The sequence below is a fragment of the Bos taurus genome, chromosome 5, assembly GCF_002263795.3.
Source record: "Bos taurus isolate L1 Dominette 01449 registration number 42190680 breed Hereford chromosome 5, ARS-UCD2.0, whole genome shotgun sequence".
Classification (NCBI taxonomy): Eukaryota; Metazoa; Chordata; class Mammalia; order Artiodactyla; family Bovidae; genus Bos; species Bos taurus.
In genome coordinates this window covers 69,762,003-69,776,264 of record NC_037332.1, presented here as the reverse complement: position 1 = coordinate 69,776,264, position 14,262 = coordinate 69,762,003, and the positions used below count along the sequence as shown (strand labels likewise).

The following is a 14,262-nucleotide window of genomic DNA, read 5'->3' as shown; positions in this document are numbered from 1 at the left end:
AACAGAAATAAGAATGTTCAAGATTGAAATAAAAAATACATCGAATGGACTTAAAATATCTACTCAATAAAAACAATAACCAGCAGTGAGCAGTCATTTGGAAATACTGTTACTAAGGCTGCAGCCAGTCCACAAGGCTGGAGAAAGCAACAGAGTGGAGGGGTTGAGGGGTCAAGGGCAGTCCAGGGGACTCAAAACCAGAGCTGGCCCTACCACATGCTGAGTGCATATCGCTGGTGAAGTCAGTCTGTCTCCTTATCTGTCAGCACTGTGCAGGGCCATGAACTTGGGCTCCAGAGCCCTGGAGTTGAACCCTGGCTCTATCATTCCACTGTGTTCATGTGAGGATTAAATGAGCTGATCTCCTGTAAAGTACTTAGAACTGGACACAGCACTGAGTAATTGCTATCATGAAGCTGCTATTGTTGTCATTATCTGAGAGATGAAGAGAACAGACTTGGGCTCCCAGGGTGAGTGGGAGGATTCAGGGAGGTACTGGGTGAATGTGGCGGATAAGGTCACATTCAGTGTGAGCTGCCAGAATTCACTGACCAGGCAGGCAGTGAACGGCCCCGTTTCCTTCCTACCAGCGTAACAGTAAATGGCGAAGCCCTCCCAGAGCAGGAAGGAGGGGGAGAAGATGTGGGGCCTGAGGTGAGGACGAGCACGTGCAGCACCCCAGGCAGGGGACAGACACCCAGGCCACCAAGCCACACCTGCTGCAGCGTCTCTGGGGGACCCTGAGGGGATGGGGAGGGTGTGAGACAGCAGCACATGGAGATGGAGCGGAAGGAAGGGGACCCTCCTGCAGAGCCTGCTGACACTCACTCACTCAGTGGCTGAAGACAAGTCATCTCACTCTAAGGGCTGACCTGATTATTTCTGCAAAACACCTCACATATTTAACTTGAACTTAAGAATATCATGTTGAACCTCGTTCCACTGAGGATACACTGGCAGCTGCCACAGGGTCTCTGCACCTTTACCTTTAGCTCTGACAGCCAAATCATCTCAGAACCTGGGTGACCCAGTCAATGGAAGAAGTGTTTGTTACCATTTTTTCTACCTTTCAGTTAAGGCCAACCTGGATCCAGAACTAAGGTATATTTAGGGAGTAGAGCTCAGTGGCAGAGAATTTGACTGCAGAATTAAAAGTATATTTGTGCTTTAAATACATAGTCAATTCCTTCCCCTTCCCCCACAGATTGTTTAGGATCAACATGCCTCCCCAACAGACTCACCATTGAGGAAGACGAGAAACACATTTGGGTAAGAGAGCTCTTCCCCACACAATAAGTTCACATCTTCTACTCCCAAGTTACTGGCTAATTTGACAATGGGTCCATCTTCCATGTCAGTCGTGATGTGTGTCATAAGGGCCAAGTTTTTAACCAAACCACATGCCTAAAAAACAAAAGATAGTCATGTCTAAGGATGAACACGAACAACACAAAATACGGTCTGTGTCTGAATATAGCTCACCACTCTGCTGGCAACAAGGCACAGAAGTAAGTGCAGCCTCACAGGGAACACTTCGGAGGTTCATACAAAGCCTGAAGGAGGCACCTACCCTTTATTTCAGAGGAACTGATACTAAAGTCACAAGCAAGGATATAAATATAGATTTAGCCACAGAAATGCTCAGTACTATTTGAACTGGAAATGATGATGGCATTATAAATGTCCCCTCCCCAAAGAAACTGATTTACCTAAATTTTTATTTCCCAACAATAGTATATCATAGTCATTTAGATGATGTTGTGTAAAAAGAGTAAAGAAAAACACTGATAATTGTGAACACATGAACATAAAACTTCTGGCCTGAAATAAGAGTGAGTCTGCAAAATAACTGGCCAGTACTCTATAAGCTTCTTGGTCTTAAAAAATAAAGAAAGGCTGAACAAACTGCTCCAGATTAAGAGACTAAGGAAACTTGACAACTGAAAGTGCAATCTTGGGATCAGAAAAAACAGGACGATTGGCAAAATCTGAATAAGGTCTAGAGACTACAATACTGTTACCAATGCTAATTTCATGAGGTTGATAAATATAATTACATACTATAGTTACATAAGACATCACATTTAGGGAATCTAGGTGAACGATCATGGAAACTCTCTGCACTACTTTTGGAATTTTTTTGGTATATCTAAAATTATTCCAAAGTAAAAAGGAGATGAAAAAACATTCTTTTAAACTTCTACACAACCCATGAAAAAAATTTAAAGCAAACATAAAGAAGGACTTAATACAACAAATTAAGAAAAAAAAAGCCACTTGAGACACATGTGATATTTAAAGATTACATCTTTAATTCTTAAAAACCATCTTTTGTAGTGATACACAAAACAGTTTCTTTATGAGATTAGCTGAAGCAAGCTCTGGGGAACTTGGTGTCCCAAAGCTCAAGATGTATATACTAGGCAAATTTGACAAGCAGCACAATTTTAGCATGACTTTCCATATGGTTTAAAATAAATTAGGAGAAAAATGATAATTTCTAAAAATTATAACCCTGTATAGACTTCTATTTTTCACCTCTCCCAAGTCATAACAAATTCCTATACTTCGAAACATACATCTTTTACTTGTCCTAATTAAGTAATTTATTCATTCAGCATATATTTATGGGACCTCTACTCAGAATGAGGCTCTGGACTGAGGAGCCTGGGATACAATGGTGAACCTAACATGGTTCCTTCCACCAGACGTTTACAAGTTAGAAGGAATAAGATCAAGTGAAACCAATGATAGCTAACAAAAAGGAGAAAGAGCCATGACACAGGAAGTAGCTGGTGTCTTGATGTAAACCAATTTAAACTCCTTGGTTTAGTGTTTAGGTAACTGCTTACATTTCCTATATAAGTAAGCAGGAATCCACTTTAAGTCTTGGACTGTATGCTTCTGGATGGCTGCAGCTATGACTTTAACGTCCTCTAAGAAGAGTCAAGGAAAATAAGGAGTTGTTTAAAAAGAGCTCCTCGTGAGCAAAGGTGATGAGTCTCCCAATTTTCCTTCCTATTCTTATCCCTTATTCACTGAGTGGTTTGACTCTTGGGATAAAATAAAACAAGCAAGAAAATTTGGCCCATATGTCTCTTTAGGTGAGAAAAGAAAGTAAAAGTGTTACTCAGTCGTGTCTGAGTCTTGTGCAACCCCTGGACTGTACCCTGCCAGGCTTCTCTGTCCATGGAATTCTCCAGGCAAGAATACTACAGTGGGTGGCCATACCCTTCTCCAGGACACTGTACCAACCCAAGGATGAACCCAGGTCTCCCGTATTGCAGGCGGATTCTTTACCTCTGGGCCACCAGGGAATCCCCTCTTTAGGTGAGCTATTAACAGTAAATCAAAGGCTTCTGGAGGTACTGTTTGGGAATGACACTGATGTTCTCACAGGCTGCATCAACACTTCTCTGACAGATAAATGGCTGACCCCAGAGAGGATACAGCCTGGGGGGAACGGGACAGGAGCAGAACAGCCATTACCTCTGACACAGTGGAGACCCTCAGGGACCTTACCTCTCCTTCAGGAGTGTCTGAAGGGCACAGCATGCCCCACTGCGATGGCTGGAGGGATCGAGGACCACTCACTTTTCTTGTTTTCTCGAACTGGGAAGAGATTCTCGTCATCATCCCCAGTGCGGATATATATGACAAGCGAGACAGCACCTGAGTCACACCCTGGCGATCCATTTTAAATCTCTTTAGAGACCAATTGCCCTGAAGAGAGAGGAGAGACATGAGACTACCCCGGACCGCTCGTGCTGCCTGACACCCTGAAGTCATTCTGAGAGGCTCTGCACAGGAACTGCTTATTTGTGAAATTAGAGTCATGATATATATTCAGAAATCAAAAATCACAATTAAAATCTAGCCAAGTTACTCACTGGGGTTTTATAGGAATTTAAGGAATATTACCTATATCTAGCAACCAACCTCAGAATGGTTCAATGGATTGACATTATCACATCAGAGCAGGTATTTCCTAAAGAACTAATTACATTCTGAACAAGCCAGTTCAACCAGAGATTTTCACTGGAAGCAATAAGCTAACTAATAGAATACTACCAATTTCTACACATATTTAAGGTAAAATGAGCCTGAAGCTCAAAGAGATAATTTCATGTTGGAATGTGCCGTTATCTGGATGCCTTCCAAAATTAGTTTTAATTAGAGAAAAATATAGCAAGAGAAAAAAAAAGACTCTAATAGCAGTTATCAGGGAAAATGAATAAGTATAGGCTTCTTAATCAAGGATAAAAATTACACATATTCACATTAATAAATATATCTTCTTTGGTTATCATGTCAATCTTAAAATAGATTTATATGAAATAAATCTTAAGCCTTAAATTTACTTTACTTCAAATGCATTAGAAGTACTGAAATACATTAAATATATTATTTTACAGAAGCATTAATTGTACACATTAAATATTCTCAAGGATAATTTAAAGATCAAGGTTAGGAATCAAATTTTCAACTCATGGTAACATGAATCAACAGAAAACAGTATGCAAAGAAAAAACAAAGTAGAAAATAAAATGTCAAAAAATGATTGATTCAATATTTCTGATTCAAAAGGGAAAAAACTTAAACCTGCTAAACAGTGGTTCTTCATTTTCCTTTTGATAATCTAATGAAAGCTATGACTGTTCTCTTGAGAAAAATGCACACAGGACCACAAATACAAATTTTTAATTCAATTTCAGGGGCGGATTCCCAGATACCAGATTAAAATCCTTCCTAGTAGAAAAATTCATCTGTCTGAATTTAAATATGTGACTTCAGAGGAGCTCCTCACAAACTAAAGTTTAGTCACTATTACAGTGAAGATCTATCACTTCAAAAACTTGAGTTTTGATAGAGTGGAAAAAAAGCTAAAACCTAGGAAGAAACAATGCATTACAAAGCAGAGAAACAGAGCAAACACGTTTATCTCACAAGTTAACTCCTCATACTGCTCAGTTAACTCCTTGTATGCTTTGAATGAGAATGAACCTAGTGAACTGACTTATGACCAAGAAGAGCAAGGAAGATACACAAACATTCAGCAGAGAACTAAGCAGCTGCTGGCAAATAAGAAGTAGATGGGGATGAAGTCAAGACATTCAGCAAGATAATTTGTTCCAATATTCTTTTTTTTAAAAAGGGAGAGAGGAGAAACAGACAAAGGGCTAAAACTGCTCCTCTGAGAAAATTTATTTGTTGAAAATATTCTACATATGACAACACTCACAATTTTTAAGATTTTTTTATGGTGACCACCTTTAAGGCTTTATTGAATTTGTTACAATATTGCTTCTGTTCTATATTTTTTGTTTTTTGGCTACTAGACATGTGGGATCTTAGGTCCCTGACCAGGAGTTGAACTCAGACCCTCTGTCCTGGAAGGTGAAGTCTCAACAATGGAACCCATCTTTTTCCAGTTGCCTACAGATTGGTGTTCACCCACAACAAGGCCCACTACTGATTTTCCTAATAAGCAGTCTGCTCCCAGAGTTAATAAGGTGTCATTGGGGGCAATACAACTACTCAAAACAGCTATTCTGACCTGAAAATAAAGCGTCAGAAAGCAAGGAAAAGTCACTCTAACAAAGTGTGTTTGAGTGCTCTTTGGAGGCTTCTTTTCAAATATCCAGGAATCTACTTCCAGACAAGTTTGGGCCTCACGACTGTGACGGGCCCAGAGAGGCACAGAGGCCAGGCCGCCTCCAGTCTGGATGGACCTGTCACAGTGGGGGCTGCTCACACAGACCTGCTGCACATTTCTCAAGTCAGACAGGGCGGCAAGTCAGCTGCTGATATACTCTTCTTTTGTTGGGACCAAATCCCATCCATAAAACTAATTTTATGTCTGGCATACAAAACGTGAACCAGACTTTATCAGATAGACCTATAGATGTTACGCTTTAAGAAAGGGAGCAAAAACCTATCTGATAACCCCTGATGAACAGCCAGAGGCCCTGAATACACAGCAGCTGCTGAGGCCTGAATTCACTGCTCACATGAGAACAGCTGAGAGCCCTTTGAGGACTATGAACCTACAGTGCAATGAAACGTTTTACAATGTTTCGGACAAAAGTTGTCATTAGTAAACCTACTTGCAATATGTCAGCTTTATTACAGAAAAAATGGGGTAAAGTATCCATTGAAAGAATGGTTATTAATGGTTAAACTGAAAGATTTTTTCCTTTATGGAAGAGTGTATCTATTTCCTTATTGCCTCAGTAAATTGTAACAGGAAATATACTTTGGCAATACAGTCATATAGCAGCAAAATTTCTACTGATTTCAACTGCAGATATTTCAAAGAAGAAAATTTGTGACTTGTAGCATCCTCAAATAAATATACATGTGTATTATAAATTTTTTTTTCCCCACCTAGATTCTCAAAATACTTTAAATTTCCCACTGAACAGATGTACAAATAAGTTACAAAACTCTGCCCGAGGGATCAAAGACTTACAGTTGAAATGGCATTCACCATGCCATTGGTAATCTGGTCCTGACGCATGTGTTTCACGACATCAAACTGGGCTGCTCTTTGTTTAGGAATCACCTGATCTGCAATCTTCTTCATTTCAGAATTAAATTTTTTGAACAAATCTTCAAAAAGAAGAGATAAAAGCTAAAGAAAAAAAAAAGTATATGGTAAACTTTCAAAATGCATCACTAGCTTATTTACTACATTTTAGGTCTTTATTAAACTTTGCTTAAAAAAACTGATGGAAAAACTGCTTAAAACTGGGGAAAACACATTTTAAAAATTCAACATGATAAACATGTACTTATATATGTACTTATCACTATGCTTGGTGTTGAAAATACAAGTGAAGATGATGACATAATCCCTGCATTCAAAGACATTTAGACCAGCCACTCCCAGACTAAGTTTCCACTGACCTAATTTTTAACTTCACAAATAAAGGCTATTAAAACCCACAAAAGATCAGGGGAGAAGAATTAATATTAAAAATTCTGCCAGCACCAAGGATGGGTGCCATTTGAACCTTCCTGCATCACTGGTAAAAATGGAACTGGTATAACTACTAACAACCAGTTTGTAGTTTCTGCCCATCCCTAGGCCCCAAAGTTCCTCTCATAAGGACATCCTCTATAGCCATGGTTCTCAAACTTTAACCTGCATGTAATCACATTGAGGGATTATTAAAACACAAATTGCTGGCCACACCCCTCTGGTATATGCTTCCATAAGTCTACGGTAGAACCCAAGAATTTTCATTTCTAACAAGTTCTAGGAATGCCACTGTTGCTGGTGGGGGAAGGGTACCCCTGAGAATCACTACCCTACAGAAATGTCTTTATGTGCATCACAGTACATATACAAGATGTTCAAAGCAGCACTATTTGTATCAGTTAAAAACTGGATACCATAAAAACACTATTTAGTTAGACAAATTGTAGTATATTCATATAACAGAATACTACAGAGCATTGAAAATGGACAAAAAAATAACTGGCCACAAAATCAAGGCTAAATCTTTTTTTTTTTTTTTTTTTTTACGGCTAAATCTTAAAAATATAATATCGAGTGAAAGAAGCCAGACCCAAAAGAATATATATGATGTGACTCTATATAGGGTTCAAAACCCAGCACAATAATCAGCTATATTGTTTAGGAAGGATAACTAGCAGGCAAAATGCAAAGGAAAGACACAAACACCATAAAAATCAGGTTGGAGATTACACCTTGGAGGGGAAGGGGAAAGCTTAAGAAAGATTTTGCAAGTTCTGCTTCCACCTAGAATGCAGAAAGCCACAAGACAACATCCTTCCCAAACTGATAACCTTTTTTAAAAAAGATGAATCTACAAAATCATAAAACTTCTTGACTCTAACCAAGAGGTAAGTTGTAAGGCAACCAGGGGAACTAAACTGCAAAGGCGTCAAGCCTCTCTAAGGAGAGATGGGACACGTGACAGAGCAGGAGTGTGCCGTAAAAGAGGACATCAGCTAAAATGTTCAGGACTGCTACAATGCCAAACGTGAGTTATCCCGAAAGCTTAGAATTCTTCCTCGCTCCAGACACGACAGGATCCACACTTGCAAGTTCATTCCACGAATGCTCAGGAAAGACTGGAAGGAGAAAGAAGACCTGAGAATGACCCCTTTGTTGCAACAAGCAACAAAACTCTATCTACTTCCCTGGACTTCCTCTTACATGAGAAGAAACCCTTAAGTCACTGGAGAAAAGGCAGGAAACCCTTCTGCCGAGGATCCCAGGCAAAGGTAACTCACACTGAGAGAGGCGTAGAAGCAAAACCAAAAAAGGTCCAGTTTTTTCAAAGATAGACAGACACACACAGAATACATACTGAAAAAAAGGAATTTAAGAGACATCAACTGAATGCAATATGTGAAACATGTTTGGATTCTATTTGAATAATCCTACTTTAAACAACAATATAAAGAAATCAGGGAAATCTGAATATATAATATTCAAATTTGATGAGTGATGATATTGATGCTTAATGACATTAAGCAATTTATTCTTTAAAAATTTTATGTGTGAAAATGATGTTATGATTTTTAAAAATTATATCTTTTAGAGACACATTTTTAAGTACTTATACAATGTGATTTGATTATTTGAAATGCTAAAATGATTTGATGGTTTGGATTTGTTTAAACAACTGAATTTGTGGAATGGGGGGAGTAGGAAAAGAGTTGAAGAGGACATAGATAAAACCAGATTAACTTCTATTGATGATAGCCAAAGATGTGTGATTAAAACATGGAAGCTAATTTTTATATAGGTTTGAGGTTTTTCTTATTAATATTTATATTACAAATATCTACCAAAATAAACCCCTAACATACTAAGGAGTAAGTCTAACAAAAGAGGTGCAAAGCTTTCATGGAGAAAATTACAAATCTTTATTGAAAGACATCAAAGAAAACCTAAACGAAGAAAATATTCATGGATGAGAAGACTATTTTAAGATTACTAGTTTTCCCCAAATTGATTTACAATTCCAGTGCAACTAATCAAAATCCCCAGGTTTTTAATGAAAATGGAGGCTAACTCTAAAATTAATATGGAAAAGCTAAGACTCTAGAGCAGACAGACAATCCTGAAAAAGAAGGCAAGTGAACTGATTAATGTATAGATAAACTTACCAATCAACAGAACAAAAAGTCCAGAAATATAACAACACATATATTAAAATTCGTTATATGGTAAAGACATTTTATTTTAGCATTTAGCATTTTAGATCTGTAAGGAAATGAAAGACTACAAATAAATGATGCTAGGAAAATCAGTTATTCATTTCATGGATGCTTGGGGCTGGTGCACTGGGACGACCCAGAGGGATGGTATGGGAAGGGAACAGGAAGGAGGGTTCAGGATGGGGAACACATGTATGCCTGCGGCAGATTCATTTTGATATATGGCAGAACCAATACAATATTGTAAAGTTTAAAAATAAAATAAAATTTAAAAAGAAAAAAAAATTAAAAAAAAAAACAAAACAAAAAAAAAACAAATGAAACTCCTTTCCTTACTTCACTCTACACACAAAAATCCATTCTAGATAGACTAAAGAACAAATAACAAAGGCATAAGTTTAAAGTATAAGAAGTACAACTGAAAAGAAGAAAGGACTGACAAAATTGAATGCAATTAAAATGACAAACTTCTATAATTAAAAGATCCCATAATAGTAAAAAAAAATACAAACTGGAAGAAGATACCAGCAACACATGTAACTCATAAAAAACTGGATCCAAAGTACACCCATATAATCTTAAAATTAAGGAAAATACAAACAACCCAAAAGATATTTAAGAAAAAAGCAGAAATGATCAATAAGTACATGAAACATAAAGACTCAACTTCATTAGCAATGAAGGAAATGCAAATTAAGCCCACAAGGAGATAGCACTTTGCATCCACTGCTGCTGCTACTGCTAAGTCGCTTCAGTCATGTCCGACTCTGTGTGACCCCAGAGACAGCAGCCCACCAGGCTCCCCTGTCCCTGGGATTCTCCAGGCAAGAACACTGGAGTGGGTTGCCATTTCCTTCTCCAATGCATGAAAGTGAAAAGTGAAAGTGAAGTTGCTCAGTTGTGTCCAACTCTTAGCAACCCCATGGACTGCAGCCCACCAGGCTCCTCCGTCCATGGGATTTTCCAGGCAAGAGTACTGGAGTGGGGTGCCATTGCCTTCTCCATTGCACCCACTAGACAAGACTAAAATTTTTCAACTTTCACACTAAGTCACGGGATAGAGACCATCAGGTCTTACATACAATGCAATGTACAAATACTTGGGAAACTAGTTTGACACTCTTCAGTTAAGCTGAAGGTTTAACTCGATTCCATGACTGGACAATCCGATTTGCAGAAACTCTTTCATAGAGAAAATATGAATAAGAAGGTTAATTTTTTAAAAAAAGAAAACTCATACAATAGCCTTGATAAGTAGGATGGATAAAGGGTTATTTATCATTTGTATCATACCTTTACACATTGAATGTGAAGGTGAAATACAGTGACATGAAACAATATAGATGAATCTTTAAAGCAATGTTAAGTGAAGAAAAAAGTTGCAAAAGAATGTATATGATACGAATCTATTCTTATAAAACTCAAACATACAAAAATAATACTGAGCTCTTAGACTGGAAGAATCAATACTGTTAACAACCATACTACCCAAGGCAAACTATAGATGCAGTGCAATCCCTACCAAATTACGAATGGCAATTTTCAGAGACCCAGAACCAGTAATTTTAAAACTTGTATGGAAACAAGATCCCAAATAGCCAAAACAATCCTAAGGGAACTTCCCTGGTGGTCCAGTGGTTAAGAATTCACCTGAGAATGCAGGGGGCATGGGCTCAATCCCTGGTCCAGAAGATCCCACATGCTGAGGAGCAACCAAGCCCGCATATCTGGACTCCATACTCCACAAGAGAAACCACCATGATGAGAAGCCCATGCACTGCAAGTGGAGAGCAGCCCTACTCACCACAACTAGAGAAAGACTGTGTGCAGCAGAGAGACCCAGTGCAGCCAAAAATAAAAATTTTAAAGAAATCTTTATTTAAAAAATATGGGGCTTCCATTGTAGCTCAGTCAGTAAAGAAGCTGCCTGCAATGGAAGAGACCTGGGTTCAATTCCTGGGTCAGGAAGATCCCAATGAGAAGGAAATGGCAACCTACTCTAGTATTCTTGCCTGGAGAATCCCACGGACAGAGGAACCTGGCAGGCTACAGTCCATGGGGTCACAACAGTCAGACACAACTTAGCAACTAAATCATCACATTTAAAGAGAGAAACTTTTGAACTGTTTTAATAAAAAACAATGTTGAGAAAGAACAGAGCTGAAGGGATCAGACGCCCTGAATTCAGACTATACTACAAAGCTACAATAATCAAAACAGTATGGCACTAGCATAAAAAACAGAGATCATTGGAATAGAACAGAAAGCCCAGAAATAAACCCACACGCTTATGGCCAATTAATTTATGACAAAGGAAGCAAGAATACACAATAGGGGAACTTCCCTGGCAGTCCAGTGGTTATGCTTCCAGACTTCCAGTGCAAGGGGTGTGGGTTTGATCCCTGGTGGGTGCACTAAGATCCCATATGTCATGCAGTGCAGCCAAACATATTTAAGAACACACAGTGGAGAAAAAACAGTCTTTTCAATAAGTTGTGTTGGGAAAACAGGACAGGTGCATGTAAAAGAATGAAATTAAAACATTCTACACATAAGTGATATCATACGATAGTTGTTTTCTCTGTCCGACTTACTTCACTCAGTATGATACACGTGGAATCTAAAATAATGGTACAAATGAACCTGTTTACAAAATAGAAATACAGTCACAGATGCAGAAAACAAACTTAAGGTTACCAAAAAGGAAAGGGTGGGGAGAGGATAAATTAGGAGCTACGATTAACAGATACAGACTCAATATATAAAACAGATAAACAACAAGGACCTGCTGTATAGCACAGGGAATTATATGCAGTATCTTGTAATAACCTAAAATGGAAAAATAATCTGAGAAGGAATATAAATATAGTATACTCTCACACACACACACACATATATAACTGAATCACTTTGCTGTACATCTTAAACACAAGACTAAATAAACTATACTTCAATAAAAAAAAGCAAAACACACTGTAATAAATATTTTAAAATTTTTAAATAAATGATACAATAAAAAAGAAAACAATAAGTACACAAGTTCAGGGTAGTAGGAGAAAGAAAAGGACAGAGTACGGAAGAAATATATAAGTAAATGAAATGGCAATTAGTGGTCAATTATTAAGAATTACTTAAACTGATAGTGGATTCGAGGTGATTTAATTTGTCACCTTCATAACTTACATATATGTGACATTTTTACTTTTACTCTTTATGTTAAAAATTAGAAAATAAATGACATTAAACCATGTTAACCATGGAAAACAAATCAATGGGATGGGGAACGGAAAGTCATAAAAATAGACTAGAATGGTTCTGTTTCAGAATTGATGGGAGTAGCTCCTATGAGACTCATTTGTTGATAAAAATTATAAACTCTGGACAAAATATTAAAACTATTTGACAGCACTGCAGAGTAAATGCAGACAGAAACTGGAGGAAACTTGACAGTTATCAAAAGTGCATTTCCATTTTGAAGGCTTTTCAACTAAGGGTAGAAGACATTAGCAAAAAGGGTCCAGGTGACATTAGAAGCTAAAACTCAGAGAAAGACCCACAGTCTTACTGGATAGAAGGATCAGAGGGAGAAGATACCAGCCACCACAGTAGCTGGAAAGTGAGGAGAAAGTCACAGAAAGGAGATAACCACAAATAAAATTTACATCCTCAAATCCACTACCCACTTAATCTTGGGAGAAAATCCCAAGATAATGTAGATAAATTTTGCCCAAATCTCTGCTTGCTATGTCTCCTACTGCCCCAATTCAGGCAAGGGCTGTGACTGCTTTTTTTCCAATAAAGTTAGTGAAGATGTGACTTTTAAGACGAACTCATTAAGGTCACGCAGATTCTCCTGTGCATGGGAAACCACTTGAGTCCTGAGCCACTCTGATGTCACAGTGCTGCCATGGTCAAGACGGAGCTGAGCCCAGCCTTCCAGGCATCCTGGCACCTCCAGCACAACACTACCAACTGAGCTCCATGTGATACAGAAGAGTTACACAGCTGGATCTTGCCTGAATTCCTGACCCACAAAATCGTGAGATATAACAAAATGGTGGCTGTCTTAAGCCACTTAAGACAGTGGTGGTTGTCTTAAGTTTTGAGATAGATACCATACAATGCAGCAACAGACAAAACCAGAACACCACTTATAGACAGTTCACAAAACTAAGTAAGTGGCTTATGACCAAAAAATAATAGGCATACTTCTTCAATAATCAAATATAAAATTACAACTACTTAAATTCCCCTGAAAAATCAATTACATTTGTTTTTTATTCCTTTATAGAGGAATAAAACAGTTGGATATATATGTAATTTAAGCTACCTAGCACAATAATGTAGTATCGGAGGACATTATATATGCACTCCTTACATAATTCAGGAATTCTGAAGTTCAGGAAAATCTTATAAGCTAAAGATTTTCCAAATTCCACACTGTATTCTTGAATGTTTACAACCCACAGGTAGTTTTTTGATTCATAATTTAGAAGACATGAAAGCCAATGAGTCGTCTCTTCCAGCCACTGTGGAAGAAAGCATTTCCTAGGTAGAATGTGAGTTTATACTCTTCTCCCTTAAGATAAAAGACACATCCTTCCACTTTTCTACAAAATCAACTTTGCAGACGGGAAAGCCAGGGTCCTTGATTTACCATGTCAGAAGTGTTCTAAAAAGAAAACTTCCTCCTCTGAGAGCTTAATCTTTTCTTCCACTCAGACCCAGCAGTTTCCTTCATGAAAAAGAATATGGGAATGGAAGCAGGTGCAGGGGAAGAGAGGGATGGACAAGCCCATTTCAGCAACTTCCTGTGGAAACTGGCAAAGGGACTTGAATAAGTATCCTGAACAGAAGCAAATGCCCTTAACCTTTAACCACAAAAGCTCAGCTCTGTTTTAATTAGTCCCTTACACTTAAGACTTTTGTGTCTCAAACTGCAATAAAGTTTTTTTGGGGATCCTAGATGAATTTGTTGTAGCCCCCTGATTCAAGTACAAGGAAATGCTCCAGTACTAAACAAGTAAAGAGTAAGAGCACACTCAACAAAACTACGGCCTCATT

General features: G+C 38.1%; 1 protein-coding gene across 2 annotated transcripts in view; it reads right to left on the bottom strand.

Moving 5' to 3' along the window:
• POLR3B (RNA polymerase III subunit B) overlaps nt 1-14,262 on the bottom strand; it is a 123,729-nt gene that overhangs the window by 69,453 nt on the left and 40,014 nt on the right. For both annotated transcript variants that reach the window (NM_001192789.1, XM_059886660.1), the window contains 3 exons: nt 6,473-6,634; nt 3,523-3,723; nt 1,242-1,404 (listed from right to left, as the gene is read on the bottom strand). In NM_001192789.1, the coding sequence (NP_001179718.1) occupies nt 1,242-1,404; nt 3,523-3,723; nt 6,473-6,634 (526 nt within the window). The remainder of the gene's footprint in view (nt 1-1,241; nt 1,405-3,522; nt 3,724-6,472; nt 6,635-14,262) is intronic.